Here is a 15,300-nt window from a genome sequence, read left to right on the forward strand (position 1 = left end):
CACGGGTACATGTGCACATATGTGCCGCATCGCGTAACTGGGCACTCACAAACCAGGCCGCGACAGCAGGGACTTCTGGAAAAGCAGGAGGAACGTCAGCGACAGATCTTGAGAAGCAGATGTGGCTAGCTAAATATGCCACCCCGACGAACCTCCAGAGCTCAGCTCCTGCAGTTGGCTCAGAGCTGGAAAAGCAAGCATGGCTGGCTAAGTACGCCACCCCGGCGAATCTTCAGAGTTCGACTCCCGCAGCCAGCACCGCGGATCAAATCAGTACGATCCTGAGAGACCAGTTCGGCATGGTACCGAAAAGGAGGACAATCGGCTATTCCAAGCCGTACCCCGACGAGTACGAATTGGTCCCGCTACCACCCAAATATCGGCTCCCTGATTTCTCCAAATTCAGTGGATCAGATGGTTCCAGCTCCATCGAGCATGTGAGCCGATATTTGGCACAGCTAGGAACGGCCTCAGCGTCGGATCCACTACGCGTGAGGTTCTTCGCACAGTCCCTCACGGGATCGGCTTTCGGGTGGTACACTTCGTTGCCACCGGACTCGATCCGGACTTGGAAGCAGTTGGAAGAACAGTTCCATATGCAGTTTCACTCGAAGCTTCCGAGGCCGGCATTGCCGATCTAGCTCAAATACGTCGAAGCGTGGAGAAACAAAGTGTCGAATACATCCAGCGCTTCAGAAATCTGAGGAACCGATGTTATTCGGCTCGTGTGACTGAAAAAGAAGCAGTCGAGTTGGCAGTGGTGGGCCTCGCCTCACAAATCAAGGATATGGCCTCCCAAGCAGACTACCCTTCACTGGCGCACATGGTTCAGAAACTGTCAGCATATGAACAGCGCCACCCGGACTTGTACCAGGACAAATTCAAGCGTGCGGTAGTCCTGGTTGAGGCAGATGAAGACGAAGGCTCTGCGGGAGATCAAGAGGTAGCAGTGGCTGAATGGACTCGGGGGGCAACCCCCGTGTCCTGCAAATGGGTAAAGCCACCAGGTCCGCCCAGAGGGTTCGATTTTGACGTGACCAAAACTGAGCAAATCTTCGACCTCTTACTCAAGGAGAAGCAGTTGAAGATACCCGAAGGCCTCAAAATCCCCACGGTACAGGAGCTGAACGGAAAGCCATACTGCAAATGGCATAACTCGGTCTCCCATGCCACCAACGACTGCAGGGTGTGGCGTCAGCAGATCCAAATGGCGATAGAACAAGGACGTCTGATTTTCAACCAGTACGCCATGAAGGTCGACACCCACCCCTTCCCCGCCGTTAACATGGTGGAGTGCACTTACCCTGAAGGTTGCCAGCCAGGATCCTCGTTCAGCATCAACATGGTAGGACCTGGGCACCACTCTGGCAAGGATGGAGACGAGGGCAGCTGCTCTCGTAGCAAGGACACAGAGGAGGCCGCTCCACGCGATCGGCTCCGTCACGATGGCAAGCGCTACGTCACAGAGGGAGAAGTGAAGAACATAAGATATCAGCGACCCCTCTCTGATCACCTCCTCAATAAGTATGTGAGTCAATATAGCCAACGCCGACGATCCAGCAACGATGATGATAGAGACCGTCTGGCTAGGGACGCCAGGAGACATCGTCGGCATGATCGCGATGAGGAGGAGTACGAGCGCCGTGCCAAGGAAAAGTCGAGGGAGCAGGACGACGAGGATAGGCACTGGGACTGCCCCTTCTTCAGACACTGCTGGGATTCAGGAATGAGCCGATTGCCTACAATCGGCAATTGCCCAGAATGTAACCAGAAGAAGAAGGAGGCAGCTAACGCGTCCATGTTCCAACGCTTAGGGCCTCTCCCACCTCGAAGCAAACGCGCTGAGTCCCCTCGGGTGGAAGATCTCGAGGATTCGGAAGACGAAGAAGAAGAAGAAGAAGAAGACAGGTACCACCGGCCAAGGTGGTGCCCTGATGGACTCAGCCGTTCCCAAAAGCGTAGGGTTCAGCGATTGCGCTGCTTGGAGGAAGCCGAAAGGTTATACCTGCACACGCTAAGAAAGGCGCGGCCTGATCTGGCCGCGAAAATTCAGCGAACCCTGGATGAAGAGGGTCCACCACAAAAAATGGTGTGGCGCCCCAAGCAAAGGAAAGCCGATGATGAAACATCGGCTGGCACAAACATGGTGCTCGTCCTTCCGACGGAGTTTAGTGCTCCAGGATTACACGAGGCACCCAATTTTGACGATTGCGAGCACATCAACGTGACACAGGATGGGGTTAGGTTGGTCTTATCCACTGGCCTGACCCTGTAGCAAGAACAAACCAATGAGCAAACGTGGCGAGGCCGATCCTTGGGATCGGCCCCAAAGATCTATGAAGGAACATTACAAAACCTTCATTTGAGCGATTCAATATGGAGGCCGATTCCAGCAATCGGCCAAAATTATCCTCACCACATGTTCTGCTTGTGTTCAACATCGATCTACTGGGCGGCAGTTTTACGTCGGCTGATGAGTTAGGAAGAATCGACATTGGTCCTACCGAAGCCGACGTGCAAATACAGTGCCTTGGCTAAACTACAGAGCCGATATCTGCAGTTACCTGACAGATTCGGCTCGGGGGCACCTAGTCAGATGAACATGTGCAGATAAACATGTGTGCAGTGAAACATTGGGGGCCGATTAGAAAAAAACGGCCAGTAAAAAAAAATCAGCATCACGATATACAGCCGATGCAAGGACATCGACTTTAGAACTAAGAGTCTTCAACCCTTTGTGCCAGTTCAGCAGTGCTGTCAGAAGAAATATATCGGCTTTCGAGGGAAGAAAGGTGATCGGCTTTGGTGCATCCTCACCGGTATTCTCGCCTTGAGTAAGGCTCGGGGGGCAGCAGGCCTGGTAGATGCTCTGTTTAGGAGCCGATTGGGGTACCATCGGCTGATCCTTCGTCGCAACCTTCTTCACAAAATGATGAGTGCTCGAAGAAGACCATTGGGCCTGGTTGGAAGAATTCAAAGGCTCTCTTGAAGACTCTACATTATCCACCAGATCTCAAGATCATCAGTTGAAGAATTGGAGGATGGATCGTGGAGGATCGATGCGTTGCTATCGGCCTAGTAAGCATTGGCTAAGGGGACGAATCGGCGAAATCAGTATGAGGAGAAATCGGCTAAATTGGCTCAAGGGAAATCGGCAAAATCAAATTGGGGAAATTCTTCATTGATAAGCAAGATTTCTTACATAAAGAGCTGATTGCTCTCAAAAGGGAGTACTAGGGGATACATTGCCCCGTCTACTACTACTGATCCTATGCTAATGGTCCTAATCTATGGGCCGTCGCTGCCCTCTTCGTCGCCGTCGTCGCCGCTGTCGGCGCTACTCCCGGCGGGCTCGTCGTCGCTGCTCCAGCGGCCGCCGGCCGGGCCCTCATTGTCCTCATCCTCCTCGTCAGCGTCATCATCGTCGCTGTCGAAGTCGCTGAGGTTCCCCGGCCAGGGGCAGAACCGTTTGGCCGGCGGCTCGTCGGAGGAGGCGTCGTCCTCCTCCTCTTCCTCCTCCTTCTCCTCCTCCTCCTCGGGGGAGGTGAAGTCATCGCAGGAGAAGCGATCGTCATCGCTCTCCTCCTCCGTTTCCCCGTCGGCAAGGAAGCGGAGGTCACTTTCCCCGTCGGTCAAGGACTTGTCATCCTCAGACCAGACGGAGAAGTCGTGGCTAGACTCCTCCCCGGCTTCGATGGCGCGGCGGGTGTTCGCCGCGTGGACCTCCTCCTGGTTCGGCTCCGGCGTCGGCTCGCGGGAAGAGGAGGACTGGGTGGAAAGATCCGATGAAGCAGAGGAGGAAGAAGACATGGTGGCGCAGGAGGGTTTTTGGAGTGCTAATGCGAAGGGGATGCGGAAGTAAACTGTTCGGAGCGGTTAAATAAAAGGGGATATGGTGGAAATTCAATGCCACAGCAGTTTCCGAGGAAGTGGTGCCTAAAAGAAAAAAAAAACTGCCAGGTCACGCGGAGAAGTTGAGAAGGCAAGGCATCATGATGAAGGATACTGCGACGGTTCTGCCACGACATGACCCAACGAAGAAAAAGCAGAGTGATTTTGGAATTATCAATTCCAAAACCAGGGGGGCATGTGTTATCACCAGAATTTGACCGAGTCAGAGGTGGGCCGCGATCAAGATGGATTTGAAGAATATACAAGGAAGAAACACGTGAATCGGCCTGTTATGCAAAGTTTGGGCTAGTTGGCCCGTGTATCTGTAATATAGTAGGATACGTGTCGGTTAGGTAGAGTTTGTCTCGTGCACGGTGGGGATTATTCCCACGTTAGAAAGTCCCCTGGACTATAAATATGTATCTAGGGTTTATGAAATAAACAACAACCATCGTTCAACACAAATCAATCTAGGCGAATCGCCAAACTCCTGATCTAGGCAGTACAAGTTTATTCGTTACCATGCGTTGCTCGTACTGAAGCCTTTTTGATGGCGAGCAACGTAGTTATCTTAGATGTGTTAGGGTTAGCATTGTTCTTCGTATCATATGCTGTCGTAGTGCAACCCTTATACATCTAGCCGCCCTTACACCTATCTTAGGTGTAGGGGCGGCACCCCGCTTGATCATTATTTAGTAGATCCGATCCGTTACGGTTGCTCCTTGTTCTTCAAGGATTAGTTTAATATCTGCAATAGTTAGGCCTTACAAAGGGTTGGAGGATCCAGCGACGCGTAGGGTGTAGTTTGCTAGCCCTAGACAGGATGTTCCGGGGATCAACCTCGTGTTGGTTTTTAGGCCTTGTCTAGGATCGGCTTACGATCACCGTACGTGACCGCGAGGCCCAATCGTGAGTAGGATGATCCGATTATGCGGTGAAAATCCTAAATCGTCGTAGATCGTTTTAGCTTTATCTTGATCAAGCAGGACCACCATATATTCGTACACCTCGTACGAATCATGGGTGGATCGGCTCCTTGAGCCGATTCACAGGATAACCTGAGAGCCGATCGAGGCTCGTATTTAATGTTTACGTGTATGCCATGCAGGAAACTAAGCGAGGCATCTCCATCACCTTCCTGACCAGGTATAGGTCAGGTGGCACACCCTTGCACCAGCATCGGACGTGCGTGCCGGAGGCTTTGCGGGCCGTCGCTCGGAGGGACCAGGGCCAGCCGCAGCCCTAAGTTGTTCCCGGCTCTACTGTGTTGCCCGTCGCTGCTCGCCGGTGGGTTTCTGACCGCAACACTCGCGCCCCCGGTTGTCTCGCTCCTTACTCTCGTTATCTTGTTGATTCCTTTACTTGTTGCACTTGTCCGATAATTATTGTAGGATCACCCCTATTGCTAAAGTTCTCACCTTTACCTTCCGTTGCGTAAAAACTGAAAAAGACTAAAACTTTCCGTAGCGCCATTCACCCCCCCTCTTGTTCGCTACGATCCATTCACTTGTATTGCTTAGCATAAGTTGTTGGTGCACATAGGTGAACCATTGCTTAGAATAAGTTGTTGGTTCACATAAGTGAACAATAGTATATAGGCTTTGGGCTTGACAAAGTAAACGCTAGTTTTATTCCGCATTTGTTAAGCCCATCTCGTAAAAGTTTTAAATCGCCTATTCACCCCCCTCTAGGCGACATCCGTGTCCTTCCAGGTTCCCCACCCAATCTTCCGTCAGCGGCGGACTACAACTTTCTTTTTCCTGGTTTTCGATCTCCGCCTCCATCCCTCACAAGATCGCGATGGAAGACATAAATATAGGTGTTTATGTTAAGGCAAAGAGACTGACGCAAAGATGGATGACATGGGGCGCTCGAGATGCAAATGGGCCCCCATGGCACGAGGGGGAATCTACCCGCGCCATGGGCCCCCGTTTGCAACCTTTTGGTCTCCTTCTGGCCCACTTTAGCTTGTTAGATGTGTCTCAAAAATTTCTAAGCGCGTTCTTTAACCTTTCTCGTTTTCATGTCCCGAAATTCCCTGAAAGTACAAAATTGCTAACAGAATATTTTTCCGCCTTCAAGTGTTAAAACCAAGATTTGCATTTAAATTTAACAAACTTTAGTTAGTTACTTCTCCAAAAAAGAAATAGTTACTTAAGGCCATCCCAAGACTGTTCATTGCCCTCAAGATATGCATTTGAATTCTAATCATCATCATGTCTAGGTTTAGGTTCTTTCCTTTGATTTTTGTTATTTACGTCAACACTAGTTGTTGTTTGAAAGTACTTATTTGAATCACTTTTCATGATTCAATAGACTAATTCACTAATTTCCTTTTGTTCCTTTTCGCAACATCGGACAAATGGCTTTGTGCCAACATTGTAACACCTATAATTGTGAAGGAAGTAAATACATGAAATTAGAACCTTAATCTAACATGCTTGGTGCTCCAAAGATTGGCTAAAAAGACATGAATCGAAGGATTAGATCATGGATTAGAAGAGGAAGCAAATCATGGGTTTATGGGCTTACCGGGGAAAAGGGGCGAGCAGGGCGTGAGGTTTCCGAGCAGGTGGTGAGGACTCAGCGAGCCGGTGATGCATAGATTATGAACATGCGAAGACAGGAAAACGAGATCCACTACTCGCGTTACCCGCTCTTTCTCGCATGATGGAGCGTGTGTTTTCCTCGGAGAGCGACGATTCTCCTGTGCACAGGACATCCCGTGTATGAAAACATTGTATTTCGTCACGAACCATTATGTTTCGGATTTTCAAAACATAACAAAACATAATGTTATTTGCAGCACGAATCACAACGCAAAAGACAAATCGAATAGGAGGGCAACCACGTGCGCGGAATGTCCCGTGCACAGAAGAAAATCTTTTCTGGTTTTCCTTGCTCTTCTAGTTGTGCTTGTGATGGCATTTTTCTAGCCCAACGTAAAACAACAGAACATAGACTACACGAACTTCATAGACCGAGTATTAGACGCGAGATTGCAAGGAACAGTATCGCGTCCGTAGAAGAGGTGACCGGACCAGCCTGTCGTGGTGAGCAAGATGTATCTGATGGCCTCGAATCTTATAGCTTTTTTTTTGACAATCAATACCACATATATTCATAGTAACAAATAGTACATGGTAGAGATACATGAACTGACTCTAACGATTACAAAATAAAGTCTAAAAGATAGTAACAAATCTTCGAGGTCTTCAATTTCTTTCTTCTTGCAGAACACAATCTTGTACTCTTGTGAAGGCAGCCAAAGATACATAACGAACCATAGACCTGTAGATACCGATGAAAGTTCTCCCATAATTTTTTGAGCCGCAATGCCAAGACTGCGTGCACGCACGCAACCATTAAATCAGTCATACAACATCGGCAAGAGTACCAACACCAGTATATCAGGGAATAATAACCAACTAGCTTTGTCGTCATCGATGGAGAGCCGAGAGTACGAATCACCATTGTCGAGGACGTAGCAGCCGGGACAAAAACTGCGAGGATAATCCTCCTCGCGGCAACAACGACAAAAGATCCAAAATCGATCTGGCGAAGCAAGATCCGAAGACCCATACCTAGAAAATTGTGATTGTTCAACACCACCATTGACACCGGGAAGAAGATCTCGTCGCCGAACGAAAGGCCGAAGATCACTTATTGCATACGATGCCATCTCCATTGAGGGGAAACCAACAAGAAGGCGGCTACCAAAATCCTAACATAATCTAATGAAAACAGTACTTTTCTTCAAAACTCCACGCATAGATCGGGTTCCCCACTCCTCCTGACGCCGGCGAAGCCGACCGGAGGAGGAGGAACCAATCTATGGAGGAGGATGAACTGGAGGCGGCTAGGGTTAGAGCGGCGGCGGCCTCGAATCTTATAGCTAGTCTGATGTAATATGTTGATTGAAAATATAGACGTTAATGATTGAACTGTTGTTACCAAGTATGGTCTTCTCCAACTATCTAAGCGTGCATAATGTTAACACCTAACATGGGTGACATCTTCCCTCTCAAAAAAGGAAAAAAACATGGATTAGCTGAATCGCTACTCATTATTCACCAAATTAAGTTTGTGCAACGATCCTGCTTATGATATGTACGAGTTATATAGACAAAAAAAAATAAAGAAAGCGAGAACCAAAATGCGGCGAGCTCGATCAGCTGCTGCCGGCCTGCCGCTCCGGCCGGTCATTGCGGCCAATTAAACTAGGCCTGGTAAGATCCATCCATCTGCCGCATCATGTACTACTCCCACTTCCTGGAGTCGGTGATGTTGATCTTCCAGTGCTGGTCGGCGTAGCCGATCTCCTCGGCGACGTGCCTGTCCCACGCGAGCTCGATCTTCCTCCGCTCCGACAGCGCGCACGGCCCCCGCATCACCTCCCCCATCGCGTCGTACACCTGCCACCACCGCCGGTGCGCCTCGTCGCTGGCGTACACCCGCTGGTCCCCGATGTTCCAGTTGCAGTCGTAGTCCCTGTAGCACCGCCACGGCTTCAGCCCCAGGTAGTGGATCGACCACACCTCCGCCGGCTCCGCCGCGAACAGCCGCTCCTTCAGCGCCCGCTCCCCGGTCGAGTTCGCCCAGAAGTTCTTGAGGTAGTTCACCCGCCGCGGCAGCCGGTGCCACCACACGAACACCTCGTTCAGGAACCCCTGGTCGCCGCCGTTGTACGACCGGATGGTGCGCCGCCCCCGCACCAGCGCGTCGAACGTGCAGCGCGACGGCTCGATCACCATGATCCCGGAGTTGAACAGGGACCCGTCGTTGCCCACCGCGGAGATCTGCGGGAACCGGAAGAGCACGTCCAGGTTGCGGAGCACCAGGATGTCGGCGTCCACGAACACCACGCGCGCGTACTCCGTCAGCTGCCACAGCCGGAACTTGCTGTAGTTGTACTCATTGTAGGAGCCCCGCTCCGCGCGAGGGTTGCGGATGCGCCGGATCCTGCGGGGGATCCAGCCGGCGGCGGCGAGGGCGCGGAGGGCCGGCTTGGTGACGGTGTGGTCGTGGAGGAGGACCATGTCGCGGGTGGAGCCCGACCGCCGGATGCTCTGCGCCAGCACGATGGCGCCACACAGGTACCTGTCCGACGAGTGCAGCACCGTCGCGTACGCCTCCCTCTGCGGCTTCCTGCCGGAGTCCACCGCTGCAAGGTCCGATGCGTTGAACACCTCGTGGATGCCTGCACGAAATGCATATGAGAACTTAGTTTTTTTGAAATGTATGAGAACTTAGTTTATCCAGCGTGACCGAACAAAGAAAATGAAATATCCTCTAGGTGTATCTGTGTACTCACTCGTCCTTACTTCTAATTTTCAAAAATCAAAGTCAGCAAACTTTGACCATATTTTTTTTAAAAAAAATTAATATGTACAATCCAAAATCAACATGGTTAGATACATGATGAAGTACATTTTCATATGGTATCAATATAAATATGTTTTTCTAAAAGTTTGGTTAAACTTTCTTACTTATCTTAACCTTTAAAAAAATTATATGCCTTTGGAGGGAGTATCTTTTAGTCCTCAGTTCTAAACTTCTAATACCAATGACCAGTTGAGTGCCAAGGGGTTTGCTTTTTTTTTTTTTTTTTTTTTTTTTTTTTTTTTTTTTTGAGATCTAAGGGGTTTGCTGGTGATATGGAGTTATGGACATATGATGGTGCTTTCACGCATATGAAAACTCAACATATGGAAACTCAGTTTAGCACCCAAAAGACTACTAACAAAAATTCAAGAGGAGAACAAAGAAAAAATATAAATAGGTAAATAAAAATACTCCATTTTTTTAAAAATATTTAAGAATATTCCAAAAAGAAAAATCATAAAACTCGGTAAATCACAGGAAACCATGATTTTTTCCTTTTCTTTTAAAAGATTAAAAAACATACTATTTAATATTTTTCTGGAATGTTAGTGATTTTCATAAATTTGATTTATTTCTATGTTACTTTATTCGGTTTTTGCTTATTTTTATTGGAATGTTCTAGTTAAAAAATGATGTCCTGAAAAAGAATTTTCTCCTACTATATTCCCAAAAATATGTTCTCCCAATCCATTTCTTCTACTCTTTTGAGTTTCTTACAAAATGTCCCTTTTCCCATTTTTCCTTGTTGTTTCGGCATATTATCACACCAACATGGCATTTGTGGGTCAGAATTTTTCTTTGACCATGTTTTTCTTACCATGTTTTGTGGGTCAGAAATTGTCGATACATCATTGTTAAAAGAAATTTCAATGTCTTAAAGGAACAAATATAGAGATTTGATAGTGTGTCTTATGAGACTAAAATTTACGTTCATTAGAGTTAAGGGACCATCTCTAAACTATGGCAATATTTGAGAGAACATATAATCAGAACACCCTCTCTTTGCTTAAGTCATTGCAGATTTATCATGCAAACGGAGGTTGTTGAATAAATTTATTTATAGCTCTCTGTCAAAATGAAATACTACTCACTTTTGCAATTGTTTACTCATTCCTTCAGAGCCATGTATTTGTTATTGTCGTCATTCGGGTACGAGTACATGGCTTGAGTGATCCATGTTGTGAATCTAAAACAACTCCACTGTGGATCCACAAACAGTTTTGATAAAAACGGGTTTAACTTAATTTATTAGTAGACATGTAATGTGTTTTCTGTTGTTGAATATATACTGACTGAGACAAAGAGGCGCATTGCACGTGCATGCTTGGTAGTAACAACCATTTAGTGTGCGACTCTCTTCTTCTCCGAATATGCACATATGGAATTCTACAAAACACTATCGACTACTGCCTCTGTTTAAAATATAAATCCTTTCGCTAGGCTAGTTTAGCCTACCAAAACATTTTAGATTATATTATTATATTATAAAGGGAGGTAGGACATCCTAGCTTGAAACAAACTACAAGTGTTTTGAGAAGTCAAAACCAACAACAACAAAAAGGGCATCGAATTAACAAAGCCATACATACTATATATCGATCCACACATATATAGGTACTTTGCGTTTCGCGGGACGTTGCGTACGGTTGGTGTGGATTGACTGACTGGCCATCCATTCAGTCCACCGCGCAGGTAGAATGTAGTAGCATGCAAGTATGATTTTGGTGCATGCACAAGCTAGCTAGCTGGTTAAGCTACCCGGTCACACCAACCGAACAAAGTTTAATCCGTCGTGTCGATCGATCAATCTACACGTCTCGATCTGCCATCACAGTGCTCGCCGCGATGGAATATGGATCGGGCGGATGAGATCGATGGATAGACTTGCAACCATAAGAGCATCTTCAACCGCGGCGCTAAATTTTGGCGCTGTAAAGCACTTTGCAGCACATTCGCGCGTGAGGTCATCTTCTCCTCCGGCAGAAACTCTAAATTTTGGAGCTGTAAAATTGGGTAGTTGTTTCCGCGCGTGATTTGTACATCGTGCTTTTTCCGGCCCCCTAAATATAGTGCACCAGATAGCCCTTTGCAACGCGCTCCACTTTACAACACCGGTTACAACATCTGTTGGAGCAACAATTTACGCCTCTCGCGCGCTAAACTAGTTGTTTTTTTAGATACAGCGCTGGATACATCACCTGTTGGAGATGCTCTAAACGTTAGGTGCAGAGGCCCCAGCCACTGCTGGTCATTTTTCAAGCTTCATTCCAATATATCCCAATGTAGACGAATGTGCATAGTTCATCTCTTGGTACGATCTTGTCGAGCAGCATGAACAGGGAACTGATCAGTTGGGAAGAGCTTGGAATGGAGTCACACCCACACCTACCTAGATCTATCTGCTTGTTGCGAGGATAGATTCTGAGTCTCTTTTGGGTAACAGTGGTGACAATGACACTGATAGGTCCATGATTACCATTCTGATGGGACTTGCTCTCGTGCAGAAGTTTCCATTCTGATGGGACTTGCTCTCGTGCTGATTAGTGCTAAGGCTAGGTACTATTCCAGATTTTTGCTAGCATGTAGGATCACAAATTGTACAATGTAGGTGGAACATAATGCTGTCGTACTTCGTGGCAAATTAACGGTTTCAGATGTATGTGCCTTGGACATATAGTTGCCTAAGAACAGAGTACTTTATTCATTCACCCTGATTATTCAGAAAGACTGACATACGCACTTGAATGGTTTGCCATAAACATGTAACTGAAACAAGTGATCGGAGGCTTCCAGTTGAAGCTTTCTTCGTAGCCAGCCTCGATCAATTAATAGTCATATGCCTCGATCAGATTCTTAAGTCTGTTGAGACTGGGGCTACTGAACATTGTTTAGCCAGCCCTACGGAAAGCTAAGTGATGGTGCGAAGTTGCGAACCGATGCATTATCAGCTAGATCGTGGCCCTTAGCAGCAACGCAGCGATATTCCACGACCGGATTCTTATGTTCTTCTAGACGGCTTGTCCTACACATATGCCGTGGTCCCTACCGATCATATACCGCATTCAGATGGTGCAAAGGAGGAGGAAAGAAGCTTGATTATGCGCTGTATTTGTCGCCACAATTCTATTAGGTGGCGTGTTATGTCTCTTATAACTCAGTTGTATCACACGCCGAAATAGTAGGACAGGTCAGGGATCCGATGCTAATGCTCTAATATTTTTTTTTTCATGAATATTGTTCTTGGTACTATCATGTTGTCTCCAAATTCTTCCTTCTATTTCTCGGCAAAAAAAAATCTTCCATCTATTTTGGAAAAAAAAAAATCAAGTACTGATGTGGTCTTAAAAAACAACTTTGACCACTAGCTATATACAAAATGGGATTGTATATTTGTAAATTGATTAGAAATGTTTACATCTCAGCCACCTTTTTAAGCTATTGCATCAACATCTGACAATTTTTTTTATCTCACTGTTCATTTCATATGTAAAACCCAGAAAATAAAGTTTTGTAACATCACACTAGAATAATCACTTTGAAAATGCAATTTTAGGTGCTTCAGATTTACAGAAAATACAGGCAACTGAGAATTAGCATATAGCAAATGTTGTAAAATATGCTACTCCTCAAGTATATCAGAGAGGGAATTTGATTATGATCAAATCCAAAATGGAAGATGTTTTTTTTTTTCAAACGTCCTCCCGACTGGATTCCCCTATCATTGAAATTGTATTTAGCTGAAGAGAGATTTTGCTTTTTGTTCATATGTTGACGTCAATTGGCATTATTTTTGTGAGTATTTCTTGCATATGCATGTATGCATATATCAACCCCGTAAGTGGTGCCCGTATCCATAATTCCACATCTAGTATCCTTTTTCGGTTTTCTTACTCTTTATTAGTTATCGTTGATTTAGTAGTCTCTTTTTTGGTTGATGATACTCCTAGTAGTGGCTATTAGTTAGCATGGGTGCAACAACACGCTTGACTTACATTACATGCATATGGGTGCGCGGTGCAACTGCAACAAGATCAACACGAGAAAGCAAATAAAGCACACGTTATCCCGAGATGGGTCAAACCGCTGCGTACCTGTTGGTCCCCAGAGCGGCAGCGCGAGGTTGCAGGAGCCGACGGGCAGCCGGAGCTTCTCCTCCAGCCGCGGCACGTCGACGCTGTACATCCACCAGTCGCCGTCCCTCCCCACCGCCTCGTCGCACCGGAACAGGTCCATCATCGGGTCGCACTCGCTTCGCAGTACCACGCGCACCCTGCCGCGGCGGTCACGCCGGCCCTTCCGCGCCGCCACCTGCGCGACCACCAGGTGCACCTGCAGCCGGAACACGTCGCGGTTCCACCCCTTGGCCGTCCGGTTGCACGGCAGCGCCGCCACCACCACGTCCACCTGGCCGTCGTGGCGGGCGAAGTCCGGCATCGGGATCTCCGGGCAGGACGGGACCCTGTCCTCTTCCTCCTCGTCGATCCACTCCGGGTAGAGGTCCGACCACCGGAACGCGTCCGACACGCGGTCGAAGTCCACGGCCACCACGTCGCCCTCCACGCCGAGAGGGAGCAGCTCGTCGCGGCCGATGTTCACCAGGCCCATCCGCAGCCGGCCGCGGAGCTCGTCGAACATGGTCGGCGCGCGCCCCGCGTTCACGATCCTCTCCGTCGACGTCCCCGCCACCTTGCTCGCTGCCGTCACTAGTCTTCCTCCCGGCTGCGCACACACACGCACATGAAAGTCGACGTCAATCGAGAACGCGCGCGCGCATGGTCGGTGACGCGGCCGGCCAGCCAGAATTAATGCCGCCGGATGGCATGGCACCAGACGTAGTACACCGTCGGTGGCGGCCGGTGGGCGGGACTGACGTACCTTACCTTCCGTGTGAGATGCTGGGTGGACGTGGGGCAGGCGTCGCGGAAGGTGCAGCGGACGAGGGAGGCGGCGCCGCGGTCGAGGATGTGTGAGTAGTTGGGGTGGAGGAGGAGGGCCATGTAGAGGAGGAAGAAGAAGGCGAGGAAGGCCGCGTTAAGCTTGATGATAGCCGCCGCCCGCAGCCCGGCCAGCGGCGATTTGACGGCCTCGCCGGTCTTCATGGTGATTCGGCGACGGCGGACGCTGTGGCGTTCTCAGGTCTCAGGAGTGTACGGCGTACCGTGTCCTTATGCCTGTGCACGCTCGGGCGGGCGGCGGCGAGGAGGTTTGGTCGATGGAGGGGCTGCGAGACGGCGTTGCATGCGCGCGATATATAGGGCTGGGTGTGGTGGCGCGCGCCAACTCGGCGGGTGGGTGGACGCGGCGTGGCGCTGTGCGGTGGTCGACCGGAGGTGTGAGTGATCGGCAAGCTTAAGATTGTGAGGGGGGCTGCAGTGCGCGCTGCTGCGGCGGCCAGTAGTCGGTGGTTGGGGACGGTGAGCAAGGGTAGTAGGGAGAGTGACGCATGAAAGGAATTCAGGGGCCACGCGGCGAGTTCCATTCCGCGAGGGTGTGGTTTGGTTCGCGCGCCATTTCAGCCCCTGCCGATCGAGCGACCTGGGGCCGTGAGTAGTTATGACGTGCTTCGTGTGTGAAGCACTCCCTTCGTCCCAAATTATATAATTTCAAGTTAAAGTTATTTTGATTTTTTTCAAATATATATGAAAAAGGGTCAATGTCTAACTCTCAAAGAAAAAGTGTCAATGTCTACAATACCAAACTTGTATTACGAGAATCATCATGAAATATATGGTCATGTTGTATGCATTAGATATTGATGAATTAATATAGTAGTATTTGTCTTTATATATAGTTAAACTCAAACTCTATAAAGTTTGAGGAAGTAACATTATTGAACATAAATGGCGTCGAATGTTAGGAATTACGCATGGCGGCGCACGACGTTATCCTAGCCAAGCATATAGGGTACCGATGGTCCACGCCTTTTTTGATTTTTTGAAAACAACAAGAGCTGCGAGGCCATGGTAGATGAAAAAGTAGCTATCTTTCTTCTCATTTTATCCGAATCTCAAAGTAAAACAAAAG

At 48.4% G+C, this 15,300-nt stretch overlaps 1 protein-coding gene across 2 annotated transcripts; it reads right to left on the reverse strand.

Moving 5' to 3' along the window:
- Window positions 1-7,787: 7,787 nt before the first annotated feature.
- On the reverse strand, window positions 7,788-14,751 carry LOC127297003 (UDP-glucuronate:xylan alpha-glucuronosyltransferase 2). Of its 2 annotated transcripts, none has more exons than XM_051327254.2 (3): window positions 14,157-14,751; window positions 13,368-13,995; window positions 7,788-9,091 (listed from the first exon to the last, which is right to left on the reverse strand). In XM_051327254.2, exons 1-3 carry the CDS (start codon window positions 14,373-14,375, stop codon window positions 8,151-8,153), a joined length of 1,788 nt encoding a protein of 595 aa, XP_051183214.1. In that variant the 5' UTR covers window positions 14,376-14,751; the 3' UTR covers window positions 7,788-8,150. The 2 variants fall into 2 exon arrangements, with proteins under 2 accessions (XP_051183214.1, XP_051183215.1); XM_051327255.2 differs by having other exon boundaries at window positions 14,152-14,286.
- Window positions 14,752-15,300: the final 549 nt, after the last annotated feature.

This window comes from Lolium perenne, chromosome 4 (genome assembly GCF_019359855.2).
Source record: "Lolium perenne isolate Kyuss_39 chromosome 4, Kyuss_2.0, whole genome shotgun sequence".
NCBI classification, from domain to species: domain Eukaryota; kingdom Viridiplantae; phylum Streptophyta; class Magnoliopsida; order Poales; family Poaceae; genus Lolium; species Lolium perenne.

Excerpts from the sequence above, each read along its gene's own strand:
- LOC127297003 (XM_051327254.2), bottom strand. The coding sequence starts at position 14,375 with ATGAAGACCGGCGAGGCCGTCAAATCGCCGCTGGCCGGGCTGCGGGCG. Across the intron at positions 13,996-14,156 it reads CCCAGCATCTCACACGGAAG|CCGGGAGGAAGACTAGTGAC; the intron begins GTAAGGTACGTC and ends GTGTGTGCGCAG. Across the intron at positions 9,092-13,367 it reads GCCGCTCTGGGGACCAACAG|GCATCCACGAGGTGTTCAAC; the intron begins GTACGCAGCGGT and ends CATTTCGTGCAG.